The sequence below is a fragment of the Ciconia boyciana genome, chromosome 10, assembly GCF_034638445.1.
Source record: "Ciconia boyciana chromosome 10, ASM3463844v1, whole genome shotgun sequence".
NCBI classification, from domain to species: domain Eukaryota; kingdom Metazoa; phylum Chordata; class Aves; order Ciconiiformes; family Ciconiidae; genus Ciconia; species Ciconia boyciana.
Genome location: NC_132943.1, coordinates 26785755 through 26809631, shown reverse-complemented (window position 1 = coordinate 26809631; position 23877 = coordinate 26785755). Strand labels below are relative to the sequence as shown.

At 40.4% G+C, this 23877-nt stretch overlaps 1 protein-coding gene and 1 long non-coding RNA gene across 7 annotated transcripts in view; one reads left to right on the top strand and one right to left on the bottom strand.

Moving 5' to 3' along the window:
- Window positions 1-23842, top strand: part of TTN (titin) — a 245382-nt gene extending 221540 nt beyond the window's left edge. The window contains exons 230-258 of the mRNA XM_072874311.1: window positions 47-349; window positions 525-830; window positions 938-2704; window positions 2800-3096; window positions 3664-3951; window positions 4044-4343; window positions 4422-6488; window positions 6581-6883; window positions 6965-7270; window positions 7365-7655; window positions 7776-8075; window positions 8186-8491; window positions 8741-9046; window positions 9147-9428; window positions 9711-10304; window positions 10406-10693; window positions 10814-11113; window positions 11568-11870; window positions 12142-12444; window positions 12561-13145; window positions 13283-13588; window positions 13681-13980; window positions 14226-14801; window positions 14894-15199; window positions 15291-15884; window positions 16006-21953; window positions 22041-22194; window positions 23126-23419; window positions 23544-23842. Of these exons, the coding sequence (XP_072730412.1) occupies window positions 47-349; window positions 525-830; window positions 938-2704; window positions 2800-3096; window positions 3664-3951; window positions 4044-4343; window positions 4422-6488; window positions 6581-6883; window positions 6965-7270; window positions 7365-7655; window positions 7776-8075; window positions 8186-8491; window positions 8741-9046; window positions 9147-9428; window positions 9711-10304; window positions 10406-10693; window positions 10814-11113; window positions 11568-11870; window positions 12142-12444; window positions 12561-13145; window positions 13283-13588; window positions 13681-13980; window positions 14226-14801; window positions 14894-15199; window positions 15291-15884; window positions 16006-21953; window positions 22041-22194; window positions 23126-23419; window positions 23544-23842 (18572 nt within the window). The remainder of the gene's footprint in view (window positions 1-46; window positions 350-524; window positions 831-937; window positions 2705-2799; window positions 3097-3663; window positions 3952-4043; window positions 4344-4421; window positions 6489-6580; window positions 6884-6964; window positions 7271-7364; window positions 7656-7775; window positions 8076-8185; window positions 8492-8740; window positions 9047-9146; window positions 9429-9710; window positions 10305-10405; window positions 10694-10813; window positions 11114-11567; window positions 11871-12141; window positions 12445-12560; window positions 13146-13282; window positions 13589-13680; window positions 13981-14225; window positions 14802-14893; window positions 15200-15290; window positions 15885-16005; window positions 21954-22040; window positions 22195-23125; window positions 23420-23543) is intronic.
- Window positions 29-23628, bottom strand: LOC140657379 (uncharacterized). 6 transcript variants are annotated; one of them, XR_012044303.1, is made up of 10 exons: window positions 21758-23628; window positions 21446-21662; window positions 20614-20847; window positions 13310-13822; window positions 12734-13004; window positions 12329-12520; window positions 10951-11882; window positions 10457-10539; window positions 7782-7853; window positions 29-343 (listed from the first exon to the last, which is right to left on the bottom strand). It is a non-coding gene; the product is annotated as an uncharacterized lncRNA (long non-coding RNA). The 6 variants fall into 6 exon arrangements; XR_012044302.1 differs by lacking the exon at window positions 7782-7853; XR_012044307.1 differs by lacking the exon at window positions 7782-7853 and having other exon boundaries at window positions 12329-12405.
- Window positions 23843-23877: the final 35 nt, after the last annotated feature.

Sequence of the window (23877 nt, the reverse complement as noted above, 5' to 3'; positions counted from 1 at the left end):
ATTTATAAGTAGTACTGATCTACTGACATCTTTTTTTTTTACTCAGTTACACCTGGACCACCTAGTGTACCAGAAGTCACAATGATAACCAAGAATTCTATGACCGTTGTCTGGAATAGGCCCACTGTTGATGGAGGCAGTGAAATATCAGGATATTTTCTTGAGAAGCGTGACAAGAAGAGTCTGAGTTGGTTCAAGGTTACTAAAGAAACCATTCGGGACACCAGACAGAAAGTAGCAGGTCTGACTGAAAACAGCGAATATCATTTCCGAGTTTGTGCTGTCAATGCAGCTGGACAAGGTCCGTTCTCTGAAGCTTCTGACTTCTACAAAGCCGCAGATCCTGTTGGTAAGATACAATATGCATTATTTCTAATTGGTTAGAAATCAATGGACAATGAGCAATTAGGATGGGATTGCACAAATGTAACTGAGGGCAGATTTTATTCTTCTTTATGATTAATTGTATATATGGCTTCTGATTCCCCCCCCCCCCCCCCCCCCCCGTAAACTCTCACTTACAGATAAGCCAGGCTCACCAACAAAGCTGAAGGTTGTGGATACAACCAAGACATCTGTCACCCTTGGCTGGATTAAACCTACTTATGATGGAGGAAGTCCAATTAGCAACTACGTGGTGGAGAAAAGGGAAGGTGAAGAGCAAGAATGGACTGTAGTCAGTACTAAGGGAGAAGTGAGAACAACTGAATATGTTGTATCCCACCTTCAGCCAAGTGTTAATTATTATTTCCGCGTGTCTGCTATAAATTGTGCTGGACAAGGAGAGCCTATTGAAATGATGGAACCCGTTCAAGCTAAAGATATTCTTGGTACTGTACTTTTTAGTGATTTATCATTTTTCTGTGTTTTGTTTTTTTCAAAGCATTTCTTATTTTACATTCCAAGTATGACTATTAGTTTTTACTTATTTCCACAGTGGCACCAGAGATTGATCTGGATGTTGCTCTCCGGACCTCTATTGTTGCTAAAGCAGGTGAAGATGTGCAAATGATGATTCCATTCAAAGGAAGACCTCCTCCAACAGTCACATGGAGAAAGGGTGACAAGAATCTTGGCATTGATGAAAGATATATCATCCAGAACACAGAATCATCTACACTACTTACTATTCCTCAAGTTACCCGAAATGATACAGGAAAATATGTTCTTACAATTGAAAATGGAGTTGGAGAAGCAAAATCATCATTTGTGAATGTAAAAGTACTTGACACGCCATCTGCCTGTCAGAAGCTGCAGCTTAAGCACGTTTCTCGTGGCACAGTTACACTGGTTTGGGAGCCACCTCTCATTAATGGTGGTTCTGAAATAACAAATTATGTTGTTGAAAAAAGAGATGCTACAAAGAGGGCCTGGTCAACTGTAACAACAAAGTGTTCTCATACCACCTTTAAGCTAACTAACCTCTCAGAGAAGACTGCATTCTTCTTCCGTGTTCTCGCTGAAAATGAAATTGGACTGGGTGAACCTTGTGAGACACCTGAACCAGTGAAAGCTGCGGACATACCTGGACCTATAAAAGACCTAGCCATGAAAGATTCTACAAAGACTTCTGTTAAATTGCAGTGGAGCAAACCTGACTATGATGGTGGTAGCATTATATCAGACTATGTTATTGAAAAGAAACTGCAGGAAGAAAAAGAATGGACATATGCAGGCACAAGCAAGAGCTGTGAATTTGAAGTTGAAAAACTTAAAGAGCTCTCTGTCATGGAATTCAGAGTCTTTGCTAAAAATGAAAAAGGCATGAGTGACAGTGTTACTGTTGGACCCATTACAGTGAAAGAACATATAATAACACCTGAAGCTGACCTTTCTGATATTCCTGGAGGTCAAATTGCAGTAAGAATTGGACATAACCTGCACATTGAATTGCCCTATAAAGGTAAACCTAAGCCATCAATGAGCTGGCTCAAGGACAACCTCCCTCTTAAAGAAACGGAACATCTTCGTTTCAAGAAAACTGAAAACAAGATAAGCTTAAGCATCAAGAATGTGAAAAAGGAGCATGGTGGCAAATATACTTTAATTCTTGATAACGTAGTCTGCAGAAAAACATTCACGATCACTGTCATCACTCTTGGCCCTCCATCTAAGCCAAAAGGACCTTTAAGACTAGATGAAATCAAAGCAGATAGTGTAGTTTTGTCATGGGAAGCTCCTGAAGATGATGGGGGAGGAGAAATTACTGGCTACAGTATTGAGAAGAGAGAAACTTCACAAATGAACTGGAAGCTGGTGTGTTCGAGTGCTGCAAGAACAACTTTCAAAGTACCAAACCTTGTTAAAGACACTGAATATCAGTTTAGAGTTCGTGCAGAAAACAGATACGGAGTGAGCCCACCTCTTGTCTCAGCAGATGTTGTGGCAAAGCATCAGTTTAGACCACCAGGTGCCCCAGGCAAGCCTGTTGTATACAACATAACTGCCGATGGAATGACCATATCTTGGGATGCTCCCGTTTATGATGGTGGTTCAGAGATTATTGGATACCACGTTGAAAAGAAAGAAAGAAACAGTATTTTGTGGCAGAAGGTTAATGTAGCATTAATATCCAGCAGAGAATACAGGATTACTGGCCTGCTTGAGGGCCTGGATTACCAGTTCCAAGTATACGCTGAAAACACTGCAGGTCTAAGCCGAGCTAGCGAGCCGAGCAAATTTACTTTGGCAGTCTCTCCAGTGGGTGAGTGAATGATCAGTCATTCATCCAATAAAATTCTAGTCTTGTAGACTCTGGTGAGCAGTAATAAAAAGAAATTTTAATTATTTTCCTTTCAGACCCACCTGGTACTCCTGATTACATTGATGTCACCAGGGAAACAGTCACCCTTAAATGGACCCCCCCACTGCATGATGGAGGCAGTAAGATTGTGGCCTACAGCATTGAGAAACGGCAAGGAAGTGAAGACCGTTGGCTCAGATGTAACTTTACTGATGTCAGTGAATGCCAATATACAGTTACAGGACTCAGTTCAGGTGACCGATACGAATTCAGAGTGCTTGCAAGAAATGCTGTTGGTACAATCAGCCCGCCTTCACAGTCTTCAGGCTATATCATGACCAGAGATGAAAACAGTAAGAATTATTTCTTAATATGCTTGTATTTGGGTACTGAAGCCAGCTAGAGCTTCTGGCTGTACTGATTGGAAATGGGAGGCCAAGGGGGGAAGAACATGTGACTGAGGTCCTTCCAGTCAACTCAGAACATTTCTGTTTGTAGTCCAAGATGGGAGGGTCTAAATTAAAGACCCAAGTCTGGCAGACATATGTCATCAATTGCTGAAAGGCATGGCAGCTTACATTTGTGTTGGATAAGCAGCAGCAGCAAAGTTGGAAAGAAATGATAAACTGCAATATTCTGATGCACTGAATAATTTAGAAATGAAAATGTGCCTCAGGTAGCTTGGCATACTGTAACAGCATATATTAATGGTGTCTTTCACCTATTGTTAATATGATGCACTCTGTGCTTACAGGAAAAATAAGTTTATAGTTCACATAATAACTGCTTTTTAGAGAATGCCATTTTCTACATGAAAGAATTCCATATATAACAATCTTTTATAATTAGTACATTTTTTAAAAAGTGTCAGGAAAAAATACTTAGCTATATGGGAATTGAATTATATTTTCCTTTTTTAGTTGCTCCAACAATTGAATTTGGCCCTGAGCACTTTGAAGGCCTTACTGTGAAAGCTGGAGAGAGCATTAGACTTAAAGCTCTAATCAAAGGACGTCCAGTACCTAAAGTGACATGGTTTAAGGATGGTAAGGAGATTGAGAAAACAATGAATATAGAAATAACTACAGCTATTGGATATAGTACAATCTTCATTAGAGATGCTACCCGGGATCATCGTGGAGTGTACACAGTAGAAGCCAAAAATGCATCAGGCACTAAACGAGAAGATGTTACCTTCAGAGTACAAGGTACTGCACAAAACACTTTCAGCATGCTCTCTTAAAATAGTATTTTATTCTAAGTTCCAGCAAATTTTAATTCTGAACGTTTGAAATTGCAGACACACCAGGAAAAGTTGGTGGACCAATACGTTTCACAAACATTACTGGAGAAAAAGTCACATTATGGTGGGAGCCTCCAGCTAATGATGGTTGTGCTTCTATTTCCCACTACATAATTGAAAAACGTGAAACCAGCAGGATTGCTTGGGCATTAGTTGAAGATAAATGTGAAGCTTGCAGCTACACTGCACTTAAATTAATTAAGGGCAATGAGTACCAGTTCCGTGTCTCTGCAGTGAACAAATTTGGAGTTGGCAGACCATTGGAGTCTGATCCAGTTACCGCACAAATACCTTACAGTAAGTTTCCAGCTCATTCTGTAGAAATAACTGTGGAGTTACCATCTTGTTTTTCTGATGACATTTTTCTTTTTTTAGCTCTCCCTGATGCACCAGGAACTCCAGAGCCTACCAATGTAACAGGAGACAGTATCACACTCACATGGGCAAGACCAAAATCAGATGGCGGAAGCGAGATAAATGAGTATATTCTAGAAAGGAGAGAAAAGAAGAGCATGCGCTGGGTTAAAGTATCCAGTAAGAGGCCCATTACTGAGAACAGGTACAGAGTAACTGGCCTTATTGAAGGCAACGAGTATGAATTCCATGTCATGGCTGAAAACGCTGCAGGAGTTGGACCTCCAAGTGACATTTCGAGGCTGATCAAATGTAGAGAACCAGTCAGCCCACCAAGTGCTCCTAATGTTGTAAAGGTGACAGATACATCGAAGACTAGTGTAAGCTTAGAGTGGAGCAAGCCAGTTTTTGATGGAGGCATGGAAATAATTGGGTACATCATTGAGATGTGCAAAGCTGATCTCGAAGCATGGCAGAAAGTCAATGCAGAGACTGTTCTTGCTACTAAATATACTGTTGTTGATTTGGAGGCAGGAGAACACTATAAATTCAGAGTTAGTGCTGTCAATGGTGCTGGCAAAGGAGAAAGTTGTGAAGTTCCTGCTTCAGTCCAAACCGTGGACAGGCTTTCTGCACCTGAAATAGATATCGATGCAAACTTCAAGCAGACTCATATTGTAAGAGCAGGTGCAAGCATTCGCCTATTTATTGCCTTCTCCGGAAGACCTGTTCCTACTGCTGTGTGGTCCAAAGCAGATGCTAATCTTAGCTTGCGTGCTGACATTCAAACAACTGATTCATTCAGCACATTGACTGTGGAGGAATGCAATAGAAATGATGCTGGCAAGTATGTCTTTACTGTGGAAAACAACAGTGGAAGTAAGTCTATCACATTTACTGTCAAGGTTTTAGACACGCCTGGTCCACCAGGTCCTATTACATTTAAAGATGTGACTCGAGGATCTATTACTTTAATGTGGGATGCTCCTGTTCTGGATGGAGGTTCACGTATCCATCACTACGTTGTGGAAAAACGGGAAGCAAGCCGTCGTAGCTGGCAAGTGGTGAGTTCAAAATGCACTCGACAAATCTTTAAGGTCACTGATCTGGCAGAAGGTGTGCCGTACTACTACCGAGTGTCAGCAGAAAATGAATATGGTGTAGGTGAACCCTGTGAATTAACAGAACCAGTTGTAGCCACGGAAGAACCTGCTCCACCTAAGAGACTAGATATTGTTGATACAACCAAATCTTCTGTAGTTTTAGCTTGGCTTAAACCTGATCATGATGGTGGTAGCCGTGTTACTGGATACCTTCTTGAAATGAAACAAAAAGGCTCTGACTCCTGGATTGAAGCTGGACAAACAAAACAACTTACTTTCACTGTTGAAGGCCTTGTGGAGAACACTGAATATGAGTTCCGGGTCAAGGCAAAGAATGATGCTGGCTACAGTGAGCCAAGAGAAGCTTTCTCTTCTGTTATTATTAAGGAGCCACAGATTGAACCAACAGCAGATCTTAGCGAAATAAGCAGACAGCTCATAACATGCAAGGCTGGAAGCACCTTTACTATTGATATACCAATCAGTGGGCGCCCAGCTCCAAAAGTGACATGGAAACTTGAGGAGATGAGGCTGAAGGAAACTGAGAGAGTGACCATCAAGACAACAAAAGACAGAACCACACTGACTGTAAAGGACAGTATGAGAGGTGACTCTGGTAAATACTACCTCACACTTGAAAACACTGCTGGTGTGAAAACATTTACTGTCACAGTGGTAGTCATAGGAAGGCCAGGTCCTGTCACTGGCCCAATTGAAATATCATCTGTCTCTGCTGAATCCTGTGTGTTGACTTGGAAAGAACCTGAAGATGACGGTGGCAGTGACATTACGAACTACATTGTAGAGAAACGTGAATCTGGCACAACAGCATGGCAGTTGGTAAATTCCAGTGTGAAACGTACACAGATCAAAGTCACTCATCTCACAAAATACCAGGAGTACAGTTTCCGAGTAAGCTCAGAAAACAGATTTGGTGTCAGCAAACCCCTTGAATCAAAAACAATAGTTGCTGAGCATCCATTTGGTAAGTGAAACACTTTTCAAAATTTGTTCTTTTCCTCTGGCTGAGGTATTTGTAATAACTAAGATTTTCCTCCCTGTCTTTTTTGCGTTTAGTCCCACCAAGCCCACCTTCAAGGCCAGAAGTCTATTCTGTGTCTGCAACTGCCATGGCCATTCGCTGGGAAGAACCCTATCATGACGGTGGCAGCAGAGTCATTGGATATTGGGTTGAAAAGAAGGAGCGCAACACCATCCTCTGGGTGAAGGAAAACAAAGTGCCATGCTGTGAATGCAACTACAAAGTCACGGGATTGGTGGAAGGCCTAGAATATCAATTCAGAACCTATGCTCTAAATGCTGCAGGCGTTAGCAAAGCTAGTGAAGCTTCCAGACCTGTAGTGGCTCAAAATCCAGTTGGTAAGTATTACTTTTAGAGTTATGTTGTTATTTAAGCTAAAATAGAACTGCATTTCTCATTTTTCTGTTTTATTCCTCCAGATCCACCAGGAAGACCAGAAGTAACAGATGTCACCAGATCTACAGTGTCACTGAGCTGGTCAGCACCCCTTTATGATGGTGGAAGCAAAATTATTGGATATATTATAGAGCGCAAACCATATAATGAATCTGGTGATGGACGCTGGCTGAAATGCAATTATACCATTGTCTCAGAAAACTTTTTTACTGTGACAGCTCTTAGTGAAGATGAAGCATATGAATTCCGTGTACTAGCAAAGAATGCTGCTGGTGTGATTAGCAAAGGATCTGAATCGACTGGTGCTGTCATTTGCAAAGACGAATACTGTAAGAAATATTCACTTGGAACAATTAAAAACATAATGTTCTCTTTTTAGTACTGTCATGTAATTTGTTTTTAATCTCTTTTTCCTTATGACAGCACCACCAAAGGCTGAACTTGATGCCAGACTGCAGGGAGAAGTTGTGACCATTAGGGCTGGATCGGATCTTGTTCTCGACGCGGCCATTGGTGGGAAACCAGAACCAAAAGTCTTCTGGTCCAAAGGTGACAGGGAATTGGATCTATGTGAAAAGATATCTCTACAATACACCAGCAAACGAGCCATTGCAATTATCAAGTTCTGTGACAGAAGTGATAGTGGAAAATATACTCTAACAGTTAAAAATGCCAGTGGGATGAAACAAATTTCTGTCCTTGTCAAAGTACTTGGTATGTATCCCATGATTAATATTCATACTTAGTACACTAAAAACCCCACATTCTTTTAAATAAGAGTGAGACACTTTTCCTTAGCTGCTAATAACAATACTTATTTTCATCTCTACCCAGACTCACCAGGTCCATGCGCAGGCAAAATCACTGTTAGCAGAGTAACAGAAGAGAAATGTACTCTGGCATGGAATATTCCTGAGGAAGATGGAGGTGCACAAGTCACTCACTATATCGTAGAAAGGCGTGAAACAAGCAGACTTCACTGGGTTATTGTGGAGGCTGAATGCCAGACTTTATCATGCGTGGTAACAAAACTTATTAAAAATAACGAATACATCTTCCGTGTGAGAGCTGTCAACAAATACGGACCAGGTGTGCCACTTGAAACAGAACCTGTGATTGCCAGGAATGCTTTCAGTGAGTGTTACTACCTTCCATTCTGCATCAGAATTTGTGGAATATTTTCACAGATAAATAATTTGTTAAATAATAATTTTTTTCACCTTTTTAAAAAAAAACAAAACCAGCTATCCCAACACAGCCTGGTGCTCCTGAAGAAGTGAGTGTTGGCAAGGAACATATCATTATTCAGTGGACAAAACCAGAATCAGATGGTGGCAATGAGATTAAGGACTATCTTGTGGACAAACGTGAAAGGAAAAGTCTGCGCTGGACACGAGTGAACAGAGATTACACTGTTTATGATACCAGACTGAAAGTCACTGGTCTTATGGAAGGCAGCCAGTACCAGTTCCGTGTCACTGCAGTGAATGCTGCTGGGAACAGTGAGCCTAGTGAAGCTTCACAATACATGTTATGTAAAGAACCATCATGTAAGTTACCACATTTAAAACATATTTTAATATTTACTCATAATAGTGGATCATAAACCCACACTGACACTTTGACAAAGATACCCAAAACCACATATGATCTCACTGAACTAGCTAGTATTAGAATAAACTTAAAAGCAGTTATAGTTCTTTTCAAATGCATTTCCTGGCATTAGCTGTTTAGAAATTGTTTTTAACTGTAAAATGTTTCCTGCGCCAATGTGAAATGCATTTTCTTCTTTTTCAAAGATACTCCTGCACCACCTTCAGCTCCAAGAGTTGTGGATACTACTAAGCACAGCATAAGTTTAGCATGGTCAAAGCCCACATATGATGGTGGTGCTGACATCTTAGGCTATGTTCTTGAAATGAAGGAAGAAGGTACTGAACAGTGGTATCGACCACATACAACTGCCACGCTGAGGAATGCTGAGTTCACCGTGACTGGTCTTAAAACAACCCAGAAATACCAATTCAGAGTTGCTGCTACAAATGTGAATGGTATGAGTGAATTTAGTGAATCATCAGCAGAAATAGAACCTGTGGAAAGAATAGGTAATTTGAAGACTTAATGTATATTTTAAGGAATGTTTATATTTTCCTTTAGAACTACTAAAAGATTAATTAATTCCATGTTTCTTACACCTTTCATCAGAAATACCTGAGCTTGAGCTTGCTGATGATCTGAAGAAGACAGTTACAGTCAGAGCTGGTGGTTCCCTGCGCCTAATGGTCTCTGTATCTGGCAGACCTGCTCCCATAATCACATGGAGCAAGCAGGGTGTTGACCTTGTAAGTCGAGCTATTATTGATACTACAGACAGCTACACTCTGCTTATTGTGGATAAAGTTAATCGGTATGATGCTGGAAAATACGTCATTGAGGCTGAAAATCAATCAGGAAAAAAATCTGCAACTATTTCTGTAAAAGTGTATGGTAAGTACTGCTACAATTGTATATGGGCATTACATCACTCATAGTGCACGTTGCTCAGGAATAAGAAAGTCATGCATTTCCAAAGGAAGCTTGCAGTTTAAATAACATGAGAATGTTTGGGAAGTCAGAGAAACAATCTAATCCAAAGGCAAACACATAGTTTCTAAAGACGTGCTAGTTTATAAATCTAAAGCCAGCATTGGTTTTTTATGCAGAATCAGTCATTGGCTGTAAAAGGAAGGATCCAAAAGGAAAAAAAAATAATTTGTTTGTTTGTTTTAGATACACCTGGTCCACCAGCTGCAGTGAGAATTAAGGAAGTATCAAAAGATTCTGTGACACTTACTTGGGATATTCCAACCATTGACGGTGGAGCCCCAGTCAACAATTATATAATTGAGAAACGTGAAGCTTCCATGAGAGCTTACAAGACTGTCACTACCAAATGCAGCAAGACATTTTATAGAGTTACTGGACTTCTAGAAGGAGCTTTGTATTATTTCAGAGTGCTACCAGAAAATATTTATGGCATCGGTGAAGCCTGTGAAACATCTGATGCAGTACTAGTATCTGATGTCCCCATGGTACCACAAAAACTCGAAGTGATTGACACCACTAAATCAACTGTTACTCTTGCATGGGAAAAACCACCACATGATGGTGGCAGCAGATTGACGGGATATGTTATTGAGGCCAGCAAAGCTGGAACAGAAAGATGGTTGAAGGTAGTGACACTGAAGCCTACCATCTATGAGCATACAATTATCTCTCTCAATGAAGGTGAACAGTACTTGTTCAGGGTCAGAGCACAGAATCAGAAGGGCATGTCAGAACCACGAGAGATTGTCACAGCAGTGACAGTACAAGACCAAAAAGGTAGGTATCTACTGTTAAAAATAACAGGGTGAAGCTTACACCAAATGAATGTGATATTTATAAAATGGATATTTGAAATATCAATGATTTCCTTTTCTTAGTTCTACCAACAATTGACTTCGCTGGAATACCTCAGAAGACAATTCACGTACCTGCTGGCAAGCCCATTGAGTTAGCTATTCCAATTGAAGGACGACCACCTCCAGCCGTGTCTTGGTTCTTTGCTGGTTCTAAACTGAAAGAATCAGAACGCATCAAAATGGAGACTGTTGCCAAAATGGCTAAATTAACTGTGCGTGAGACCACCATACATGACACTGGAGGGTATACGCTTGAACTGAAGAACACAACTGGAACAGTTACTGATACAATAAAAGTTATAATCCTTGGTAAGGATTTATTAAAATAATTGTCCATGATCTTTCTCCATCTGAACTTTCTTACATCAACAATACGATTCCTTTTCTCCATATTTTTTTTCATCTTTTAATTTTCTTTTTTTTTTCTAGACAAACCTGGACCACCCGTTGGACCTATCCGAATTGATGAAGTTGATTCAAATTATGTAACCATCTCCTGGGAGCCACCTGAGCTGGATGGTGGAGCTACCCTTAGCGGCTATGTGGTAGAACAGCGTGATGCTCACCGTCCTGGATGGTTGCCAGTTTCAGAGTCAGTAACCAGGACAATGTTTAAGTTCACCAGACTTGTTGAAGGTGCAGAATACGTGTTCCGTGTGGCTGCTACAAACCGCTTTGGAATCGGATCTTACCTGCAGTCTGAAATTATAGAATGCAAGAGCAGAATCCGTAAGTCTGAATTTTTGCTTATTCTCTACCTTAAAAATAAAAATATATATTTAAATGGGCTTATATATCCACACATAGATAAGATTTTTCTAGATGTTACTACTTCCTTTCGCCAAATAAAACGGTACATTATGATGCACAGTAGTCTTGTTATATTTCCAGAGAAAAATGCCATCCATAAACTATATAGGTATTATAGATGCACTGCACAGAACCTGGATGGTAAACTTGGATTTTTCTGCTCAGGTCTACCATTAGCCTTAAAAATTTCTTTACCCCATTACAAAAACAGGAGTATTTCACTGACCTAGTTTGTAAACTACTTTGATATCTGCTGATAGAAAGAGTTTGATAGGACATTGATATTACATTGTCATTCACAATATGTTGCATATTACTAATGTGTAGAATCATTTGATGCTTTCTTCACTAATTCTGTGTTATGTTTTTACAGGTATTCCTGGTCCTCCTGGCACTCCAGAATTGTTTGATATCTCTCGAGATGGCATGACGTTAACTTGGTATCCTCCAGAAGATGATGGTGACTCACAGATTACTGGTTATATTGTGGAACGCAAGGAAGTTAGAGCAGACAGATGGATCCGTGTAAATAAAGTTCCAGTCACTATGACTCGTTACCGTTCCACTGGGTTGGTTGAAGGATTAGAATATGAACACCGAGTCACAGCAATCAATGCCAGAGGCACTGGGAAACCCAGCCGTCCTTCCAAGTCTGCTGTTGCAAGAGATCCAATTGGTAAGTAATTTCCTACATAGATTAAGCACATTATGTCAGAAGGGAAAGATACTAGTAAAATTTACTTTTTTTTCTAATTTGGAAATTTATCTGGGTGTATTAACAAATGAGAGTAAAAATTTATTAGTAAAAATCTTTCATTCTAAGTTCTCCTGTATAAATCCTATAGACTTAATACAGATCATATGTTGCAAATTAGCATTTGTTACATATTTTAAATATTCATTTAAAAGATCCACTCCCCACCCCCCCATCTGATTTTCTTTTCCAGCTCCTCCAGGTAAACCTCAGAATCCAAGAGTCACTGATACTACAAGAACATCTGTCTCCCTGGCTTGGAGTCCACCAGAAGATGAAGGTGGTTCTAAAGTTACTGGCTACTTAATTGAGATGCAGAAGGTTGATCAATTTGAATGGACCAAATGCAATACCACGCCAACCAAGATTCGTGAATATACCTTGACACATCTGCCCCAGGGCGCAGAGTACAGATTCCGTGTGCTAGCCTGTAATGCTGGTGGGCCAGGAGAACCTGCTGAAGTGCCAGGAACAGTCAAAATAACAGAAATGCGTGGTAAGACACTTCACGTCTTAACTCTCATTGAAAGTCATCCTAAAAAAGCATTTGCCTAAAGCAGGTATGATATCATCTGTAAAACAGACATAGCATGACATTAATTTTTTTTACAGAATATCCTGACTATGAACTTGATGAAAAATACCAGGAAGGTCTCATGGTGAGACAAGGTGGAGTCATCAGGCTTACAATACCCATTAAGGGTAAGCCCATCCCAATATGCAAATGGACAAAAGAAGGACATGACATCAGCAAGAGGGCCATGATTGCGACTTCTGACACTCACACAGAACTTGTGATCAAAGATGCAGAAAGAGAAGATTCAGGCACCTATGATTTGGCACTTGAAAACAAGTGTGGCAAAAAAGCTGTGTATATTAAAGTCAGAGTGATTGGCATTCCAAATCCACCAGAAGGGCCACTTGAGTATGATGATATACAAGCTCGTTCTGTCAGAGTAAGCTGGAGACCTCCTACAGATGATGGTGGTGCAGATATCCTAGGTTATATTGTTGAGAGACGAGAAGTACCGAAGACTGCCTGGTACACTGTTGACTCTAGAGTGAAAGGGACATCACTAGTGGTGAAAGGGCTCAAAGAAAATGTGGAATATCACTTCCGTGTTTCTGCTGAAAACCATTTTGGTATTAGCAAATCTCTCAAATCTGAAGAACCAGCAGTACCAAAGACACCTCTAAGTAAGTCCCCTTTTAGATTTTTTTTTTTAAATAATTTTTAATTACTACATTATTATTCTAAAAGTGAAATAATATATGCAAATGTTTTAATGCTACATCACTTATTTCTGTTATTTTTTTATTATAACTATTAACAGATCCTCCAGAGCCTCCAAACAACCCACCTGAAGTGCTTGATGTTACAAAGAGTTCTGTCAACTTGTCCTGGTCCAGACCTAAAGATGATGGTGGTTCTCGTGTAACTGGCTACTACATTGAACGTAGAGAGACATCCACAGAAAAATGGGTCCGGCATAATAAGACACAGATTACCACAACAATGTATACAGTCACAGGACTTGTTCCAGATGCTGAATATCAATTCCGTATCATTGCTCAAAATGACATTGGTGAAAGTGAAGCAAGTCCTGCTTCTGAACCAGTTGTATGCAAGGATCCATTTGGTAAGAAAATCTTTGCATTAACAGATCTTCTGAAGAGCAACTTAGTGACATTTAAAGAGGAATTTATTTTCTGTATCTATTTTAATTTTCAGACAAACCAAGCCAACCTGGAGAAATTGAGATCACTTCTATATTTAAGGACAGCATTACATTAGAATGGGAACGACCTGAATGCGATGGTGGCAAAGAGATCCTTGGCTATTGGGTTGAATATCGCCAGTCTGGAGAAAGCACCTGGAAAAAATGCAATAAAGAACGCATCAAGGACAGGCAGTTTACAGTAGGAGGTTTACTGGAGGCTACAGAATATGAGTTCCGTGTTTTTGCAGAAAATCAGACTGGCCTTAGCAGACCTCGAAGGACTGCTATGGCAGTGAAAACTAAATTAACATGTAAGCAAAAATATATTGTCATATTTGCTGTAATAATGTTGTGATTTGCTGTGTCATAAACCATGGTACTGCACTTAACATGCTGCCTCTTTGTTTTACATATTATTTGCCAACATGGCTGTCCTAAAGCACAGTCTTTCAAGTATAAGAGGCACAAGTATAAATGAAAATTAATTTCTAGTAATATAGTAATAGAGGAAAATTTCATAGTAATCTTCATTATTTTTACTTTTTTTTTGTCGTAGCTGGAGAAGCACCTGCCATAAGAAAAGAAATGCAGGATGTTACAACTAAACTGGGTGAAGCAGCTCAGCTGACATGCCAGATTGTTGGGAGACCTTTGCCTGATATTAAATGGTACCGCTTCGGCAAAGAACTGGTGCAAAGCCGAAAATACAAAATGTCATCTGATGGACGCAACCATACACTGACAGTAATAACAGATGAACAGGAGGATGAAGGTCTCTACACTTGTATGGCTACCAATGATGTTGGAGAAATTGAAACTAGTGGCAAGCTATTATTGCAGGCTCCTCCTCAGTTCCATCCTGGCTTCCCATTGAAAGAGAAATACTATGCAGGTGCAGGTGGCACCCTCCGCCTTCACGTTGTATATATTGGCCGACCAGTACCAGCAATAACTTGGTTCCACAGCAACAAACCTTTGAGAGGATCAGAAACAGTTACTATTGAGAACACAGAGCATTATACTCATCTTGCTATTAAGAATGTCCAGCACAAGACTCATGCTGGGAAGTACAAAGTCCAACTCAGTAACACATTTGGAACAGTTGACACTGTACTTAATGTGGAAATACAAGGTAATTAATTTTATTTTCAGTATTTTTGTGGAGTATTTTCTCAAATATTTACTGGCAAAAGAATTAAAAATGTTGTGCTTTTTCTTTTACAGATAAGCCAGATAAACCGGTAGGGCCAATTGTTATAGAGTCTATACTGAAGAATTCGGTGGTGATAAGCTGGAAACCACCAGAGGATGATGGAGGTGCTATGATAACAAATTACATCATAGAGAAATGTGAAGCCAAGGAAGGAGCAGAATGGCAACTTGTATCTTCAAGTATTTCAGGCACAACCTGTAGAATTGTTAACCTAACTGAAAATGCAGGCTATTATTTCCGAGTTTCTGCTCAGAATACATATGGCATTAGTGAAGCACTGGAGGTTTCATCAGTTGTTGTTATGAAGCCTCCATTTGGTAAGTGGACACCAAAGTATCAATTTCTGTATGCCCCTGTAACTACTAAGGCAAGCTCACTTCAGTTTTTGAACCTTTTTATTCTTTACAGAAAAACCAGGACAACCTGGTCAGCCAGTAGCAAGTGCTGTCACAAAGGATTCTTGTGTTGTCTCATGGAAGCCACCTGCAAGTGATGGCGGTGCAAAGATTAGAACTTATTATCTTGAGAAGCGTGAGAAAAAACAAAACAAGTGGATTTCTGTAACAACAGATGAAATTCGTGAAACTGTCTATTCTGTGAAAGATCTTATTGAAGGTCTTGAATATGAGTTCCGTGTAAAATGTGAAAATCTTGGTGGTGAAAGTGAGTGGAGTGAGGTATCACAACCAGTCATTCCAAAATCTGATGTACCAATTCAAGCTCCACATTTCAAGGAAGAACTAAGGAATCTGAATGTGAAATTTCAAGCTAATGCCACATTTGTCTGCAAAGTCACTGGTCATCCTAAACCAATTGTCAAGTGGTACAGACAGGGCAAAGAAATCATGCCAGATGGTGAAAAGATCAAGATACAGGAATTCAAGGGTGGATATCACCAGCTGGTCATCACGAATGTAACAGATGATGATGCCACAGTATATCAAGTTAGAGCTACCAACCAAGGAGGATCTGTGTCTGGCACTGCCTCTTTGGACGTTGAAGGTGAATGAAGGGTCTTGATTCCTAAGACAAATTCTTTTTAAGCTTTGAGTATTTAGACTATTGGTGCTCTTCTCATGTGCTTTTGGTCATGTGTTGTTTTTTCTTCCTCTTTCTATTCCAGTTCCTGCAAAGATTCACTTGCCGAAAAACCTGGAAGGCATGGGAGCTGTTCATGCCCTCCGAGGGGAAGTAGTGAGCATCAAGATTCCATTCAGCGGGAAGCCTGACCCCGTGATCACATGGCAGAAGGGACAAGACCTCATTGATACTAATGGACACTACCAAGTCATTGTTACGCGATCATTCACATCTCTTGTTTTCCCAAATGGTGTTGACAGAAAAGATGCAGGGTTTTACATTGTTTGTGCCAAAAACAGATTTGGAATTGATCAAAAAACAGTTGAATTAGATGTGGCTGATGTGCCTGATCCACCAAGAGGTCTGAAGGTAACTGACATTTCAAGGGATTCAGTCAACTTAACCTGGAATGAACCAGCTACTGATGGTGGAAGCAGAATCATAAACTACATTATTGAGAAACGTGCTACAACAGCAGAGCGATGGATTCGTGTTGCACAAGCTCGTGATACACGATACACAGTGGTGAACCTATTTGGCAAGACCACCTACCAGTTCCGAGTAATTGCAGAAAACAAGTTTGGCCAAAGCCAGCCTTCTGAACCTACTGATCCAATTATAACAAAGGAAGATAAGACCAGAGTAATGAACTATGATGAAGAAGTTGATGAGACCAGAGAAGTTACCACACTTAAAGCAGCTCACTATTCCACAAAGGAACTCTATGACAAATACATGATTGCAGAAGAGCTTGGACGTGGGCAATTTGGCATTGCACACCGCTGTGTTGAGGCAGTTTCAAAAAAGACCTACCTGGCCAAGTTTGTCAAAGTAAAGGGTGCTGACCAAGTTTTCGTAAAGAAAGAAATTTCCATTCTAAACATTGCTAGGCACCGAAATATCCTGTATCTTCATGAATCATTTGAGAGCCTAGAAGAATTGGTCATGATCTTTGAATTCATTTCTGGTGTTGACATCTTTGAAAGAATCAGCACAGCTTCATTTGAACTGAATGAAAGAGCAATAGTAAGTTATGTACGCCAGGTCTGTGATGCACTAGAATTTTTACATCGCCACAGCATCGGACATTTTGATATTAAACCAGACAATATTATTTACTTCACAAGAAGAAGCTCTGTAGTTAAAATTGTTGAATTTGGTCAAGCCAGACAACTGAAGCCTGGAGACAGCTTTAGACTCCAGTTCACTTCTCCTGAATATTATGCACCTGAAGTACACCATCATGATTTGGTCAGCACAGCTACTGACATGTGGTCAGTTGGTGCTCTAACATATATACTTCTAAGTGGCATTAATCCTTTCATTGCGGAAACAAACCAACAAGTTATTGAAAATATTCTAAATGCTGAATACAACTTTGATGATGAAGCATTCAAAGACATAAGCATTGAGGCCATGGACTTCATTGATCGCCTACTAGTAAAGGAAAGAAAAGCTCGGATGACAGCTGCTGAAGCGCTTAACCATGTGTGGCTAAAACAGCAGACAGAAAAGACCAGCACTAAAGTCATCAAGACCTTGAGGCACAGGCGTTACTACCAAACTCTAGTAAAGAAGGAGTGGAACACAGTTGTGTCAGTAGCCCGCATTTCCTGTGGAGGCGCGATTAGATCTCAGAAAGGTGTAACGGTGGCTAAAGTTAAAGTTGCGCCAGTAGACATCGGTCCTATTGCTGGGCAGATAAAGCATACTGTTACAGAAGAAGGAGGGCATGCCAAATATGTATGTAGGATTGAAAACTATGATCAGTCCACGCAAGTCACATGGTACTTTGGTATGAGGCAATTAGAAAGCAGTGAGAAATATGAAATCAAATATGAAGAAGGTGTGGCAACCATGTATGTCAAAGATGTTTCTAAATCCGATGATGGTACCTACAGATGCAAGGTAGTAAATGACTATGGTGAAGACAGCTCTTACGCAGAACTTTTTGTTAAAGGTGTGAGAGAAATTTCCGAGCACTACAGATGTAGAACAGTTAGGAAAGTGAAACGACGGGTGGATACTATGAGACTATTAGAGCGTCCACCAGAATTTACTCTGCCTTTGTATAACCGCACTGCATACGTTGGAGAAAATGTCAGGTTCGGAGTAACTATAACAGTTCACCCAGAACCTCGCTTAACATGGTTCAAATCAGGCCAGAAAATCAAACCTGGTGATGATGATAAGAAGTATACTTTTGAATCAGACAAGGGTCTTTATCAACTCGTCATCAATAATGTCACTGAAGAGGATGATGCTGAATACAGTATTGTGGCACGCAATAAATATGGGGAAGACAGCTGCAAAGCTAAGCTGACTGTGATTCCGCATCCACCTCCAGCAGATGCCACACTAAGGCCAATGTTTAAAAGACTGCTGGCAAATGCTGAATGTCAAGAAGGCCAAAATATCAGTTTTGAAATCAGGGTATCTGGTGTACCAAAACCAATACTGAAATGGGAGAAAGATGGCCAACCTCTATCCTTTGGTCCTAACTTTGATATAATTCATGAAGGTTTAGATTATTATGCTTTGCATATCAGAGATACTTTACCAGAAGACAGTGGTTATTACAGAGTTACTGCTACAAACAGTGCTGGATCTACAAGCTGCCAGGCTTATCTAAAAGTTGAACGCTTGAAATATGTCAAGCGTGAGTACAAGACTGAAGAAGAGCGGGAGAAGCATGTACAGAGGCAAATTGACAAGACCTTACGAATGGCAGAAATCCTTTCTGGGACTGAAGCTGTTCCACTGACACAAACTGCACAAGAGGCTCTCAGAGAAGCTGCTGTCTTATATAAACCAGCTGTTAGCACTAAGACCGTCAAAGGTGAATACGAAATTAAGAAAGAAGAAAAGAAGGAAGAAAGACGACTTCGTATGCCATATGAGGTCCCAGAGCCTCGCAAACATGTGCGTGCTTCTCTTGAAGAAGATCAGAACATTAAACACTTTGTGCCTCTGTCAGACATGAAGTGGTACAAGAGGCTGCGAGACCAGTATGAAATGCCAGGAAAACTTGAGAGAACTGTTCAGAAGCGACAGAAACGCATACGTCTTTCCAGGTGGGAGCAATTCTACGTGATGCCACTGCCACGCATTTCTGATCAGTATAAGCCTAAATGGCGCATACCAAAACTAACACAAGATGATCTTGAAATTGTGAGACCAGCACGTCGGCGTACCCCATCTCCAGAGTATGAATATTACTATAGACCCAGAAGGCGATCGCTTGGTGACTTGTCTGATGAGGAATTACTCCTGCCTATTGATGACTATTTAGCCATGAAGAGAACTGAAGAGGAAAGACTGCGCCTTGAAGAAGAGCTGGAGTTAGGCTTTTCTGCTTCCCCACCAAGTAGAAGCCCCCCACGCTTTGAACTGTCTGCCCTTCGGTATTCTACTGCAGGAGCACAGGTCAGTTCAGAGGAAGAAAGAAAGAGAGAGCTGAGGTATTCAAGCTATCATATCCCAACTAAAGCTGAGACCAGTGCAAGCTATGCAGAACTTCGTCAACGCCATGACAGGGCTGCCTACAGACCACCTAAACAAAAGCAAAGAATAATGGATGAACGAGAGGATGAAGAATTGCTCCGTCCTGTTGGCACTGCTCAACGACTCTCTGAATACAGGAGTGAGCTGGAATATATGGCAGAGGAGGAAAAGCGTAGACTCAGAAGAAGGAGGGAAAGAGAAATAACTGAGATCACATCAGAAGAAGAAGAAGAAATAGAAATGGTGCAACATGTTCATAGGGAATTTTCACCTCCCTCTAGATTACTAAGGAGAAGAAGATCTCTTTCTCCAACTTACATTGAGTTGATGCGTCCTGTATCTGAATTAATTCGACCCCGCTCACGGCCTCCTGAAGAAAGTGAGAGAAGATCCCCAACACCAGAGAGAACTCGACCACGCTCACCTAGCCCAGTTTCTAGTGAACGATCGCTCTCTCGGTTTGAGAGGATGGCAAGATTTGATATATTTTCTAGATATGAGTCCATGAAATCTGCCTTGAAAACTCAGAAAACTATGGAAAGGAAATACGAAGTTCTGACTCAGCAGCCTTTCACCCTCGACCATGCTCCTCGCATTACCCTGAGAATGCGCTCACACCGGGTACCGTGTGGCCATAATACCAGGTTCATTCTAAATGTCCAGTCAAAACCAACTGCTGAAGTGAAGTGGTACCATAATGGTATTGAGCTCCAGGAGAGCAGTAAGATACATTTTACTAATACCAGCGGTGTATTAACTCTGGAGATTCTTGACTGCCACATTGATGACAGTGGAACATACCGGGCTGTATGCACAAACTACAAAGGGGAATGCTCTGATTATGCAACACTAGATGTTACTGGAGGAGATTACACTACATACTCTTCCCAGCGGAGAGATGAAGAAGTACCAAGGTCAATTTTACCTGACTTGACAAAAACAGAGGCATATGCAGTCTCCTCATTTAAGAAAGCATCTGCTACAGAAGCAAGTTCCTCAGTAAGAGAGGTCAAATCAGAAATGTCAGCAACAAGAGAATCACTTTTATCGTATGAACATTATGCTTCCTCCGAAGAAAAAATCACTGCAGCTGAAAAAAAATCATTGGAAGAAAGGACTGTACACAAGGCATTTAAAAGCACTCTACCGGCAACAATCCTTACAAAACCACGGTCAATCACAGTTTCTGAAGGGGAGACTGCAAGATTTTCCTGTGACGTTGATGGTGAACCAGCACCAACAATAACATGGTTCCGTGCAGGTCAACCCATTGTTTCTTCGAGGCGCTTCCAAGTAACACGAACACAGTACAAGTCTACCTTTGAAATTTCTTTGGTCCAGATGTCAGATGAAGGAAGTTACACTGTTGTGGTGGAAAACTCTGAAGGAAGACAGGAAGCACATTTTACTTTGACCATTCAAAGAACAAAAATTCCCGAAAAAGCAATTACATCGCCTCCAAAAATCAAATCTCCTGAGCCTCGTGTAAAGTCTCCAGAACCAGTTAAGTCTCCTAAACGAGTGAAATCTCCTGAACCCATCAGCACCCCCCCAAAAGCAAAGTCACCACCTGAAGACAAAACAGTACCAGCCGAGAAAGTACAATTACTAACGGCTTCTCCACCAAAGATAAAACAGCATCTGAAAGCAGAAACTCTTGGAGATAAGGTAAAGTTATCCTGTGCAGTTGAAAGCAGTGTTTTAAGTGTCAGAGAAGTGGCTTGGTATAAGGATGGCAAAAAACTGAAAGAAGACCATCATTTCAAGTTTCATTATGCAGCAGATGGCACCTATGAGCTCAAAATCCATGAGCTCATGGAATCTGATAAAGGAGAATACACCTGTGAAATTGTTGGGGAAGGAGGCGTTTCAAAAACTAACTTCCAGTTTACGGGCCAAGTATTTAAAAATATCCATTCCCAGGTAAAAGGTATATCTGAAACTCATAAATCAGTTCAGAAAGAAGATGAGGTGCTTACAGTTTCTACCCAGAAGAAATCAGCAGTGGCAACTGAAGAAAAAGCAGCAGTTCAAGAAGTCATTAAAAAGTCAATTGTTACTGAAGACGTCAAACAATCGAAAGCAGAAATTAAAGCTTCTTCAACTAAGATGACAGTGTCCGACGGGCAGAAAGTGACATTGAAAGCCAAGATTCCTGGTGCCTCTGAAGTAAAATGGGTGCTGAATGGAATGGAGCTGAGAAATTCAGATGATTACAGATATGGTGTTTCTGGAAGTGATCACACACTAACTATCAAAAAGGCTAGTAATAAAGATGAAGGTATACTCACCTGTGAGGGTAGAACTGATGAAGGCATTATTAAATGCCAGTATGTTCTGACCTTTTCTAAAGAGCGCTCCAACGAACCAGCATTTATCATGCAGCCTAAGTCTCAAAATGTCAATGAAGGACAAGATGTATTGTTCACCTGTGAAGTTTCTGGGGATCCTTCTCCTGAAATTGAGTGGTTTAAGAATAATCAACCTGTGAGTATTTATTTAATATATTTACTTGAAAAATTAGAATTATTCATAAAACTGATCTTAATGAAACCATTTTTGTTCCCTCCTCAGATTTCTGTTTCATCGCACATCAGAGTAACACGCTCTAAAAACATATATTCTCTTGAGATTCGAAATGCAGCAGTGAGTGACACCGGAAAATACACAGTCAAAGCAAAAAACTACCATGGGCAGTGCTCTGCTACAGCATCTTTGACTGTACTCCGTAAGTTTGTTCTCTAGGTCTTGTGTTCAGACTAATCACAACTTTTTGCTGTGGTGTGTCTACTAAAATGACATGATAAAAGCCACTGGTAATGTTGAATTAGGTATTTTAACAAGTTCCTATTTCTTTTGTATATTATATGTACAGAACTAAAACAGCATTAGAAATCTTTATAACACCCACAGAGGAGCTCACAGATCATCATCATGCATCAATAGATGCATGTTAACAGAGGGCTATGAGCATTCGTTCTGGGATGAGTGTGTTAAGACCTTGGTGCTGGCACTTGCTCTTTCCTCATTTACTAAAAGAATCTGTTCCAATAAAACAAAGTAATTCCACAGTTAAAATTTTTTATGGTAACTTAGACATAACTGAACTGGGTTTAGTATTTTATTGGCTGTACCATATCCCAGTTCCTAGCATCAAGGGGTTGCTATGATTTGCTTGTATGACTGTGCTTGGGTTTAAAGGAAAGCTACAGTGATTGAGCTTTTCTGTTGCCTTTTATAGCTACAGAACAATGCAGTGAAATACAGACTTTCCTATACCATGCTTGTAAGAACTTGAAAATGTTTAACTTCCATAAACATGAACTGAACACACCATTTCTCAGTGTCTAATTCTAGTAATGGCTCTAATAGGAAATGCTGTGTGACAACCTGTTTCTTCTTAAGTACATTTTTCCTTCAAGCTCACACATACTAGTAACAGTTCCATTTCCTACTCATTTCATTGATAAACTACTGTTTGTGATTTGGACATCTTGAATCAAATGATTGTAAACGATTTTGTACTCCACTGCAGTTTTCCATTGAAGCAAACTATGCTGTCTCTTCATTTCTGTAAAATTAACCATATAGAACTGCATGACTTTGTTCGTTAATGTGACGTTATTGGTTTTTCCTTCTATGTTTGCGATGCTTCCCAGCTCTAATTGAAGAACCTCCAAAAGAGGTAGTATTGAAGACAAGTGGCGACGCAAGCATGCACGAAAGTTTTTCTTCTCAGTCCTTTCAAATGGCTTCTTCTAAACAAGAGGCTTCATTCAGCAGTTTCAGCAGTAGCAGCATGACTGAAATGGAATTTGCAAGCATGTCTGCCAAAAGCATGTCCTCCATGAAAGAATCCTTTGTAGAGATGAGCTCCAGCAGTATTATGGGGAAATCTAGTATGGCTCAACTGGAGAGTTCAACTAGTAAAATGCTTAAATCAGGTCTGAGAGGTGAGCAATACAATTACTGGTAGAGTTAGTGCTTCAAATATCCTGAAGTAGTCCTCAGAGTAAACCTGCTGCATGGCTTAGTGGAAACAGACTAACTTGGTATTTCTTCTCCTGTTTTGTAAAGGAGTACCACCCAAAATTGAAGCTCTCCCATCTGATATCAGCATCGACGAAGGAAAAGTTCTCACACTATCTTGTGCCTTTTCTGGTGAACCTGCTCCTGAAATAACATGGTACTGCAGAGGGAGAAAAATTACCAGTCAGGACAAGCAAGGCAGATTCCACATTGAAACCAGTGAAGATCTAACCACCCTGATCATCATGGATGTCCAGAAGAACGACGGTGGACTTTATACCCTGAATTTAGGAAATGAATTTGGTACCGATTCTGCCACTGTGAATATTAATATTCGATCAATTTAGAGAGCTTGATCTGTATTATTTACACTTGTCTTTTT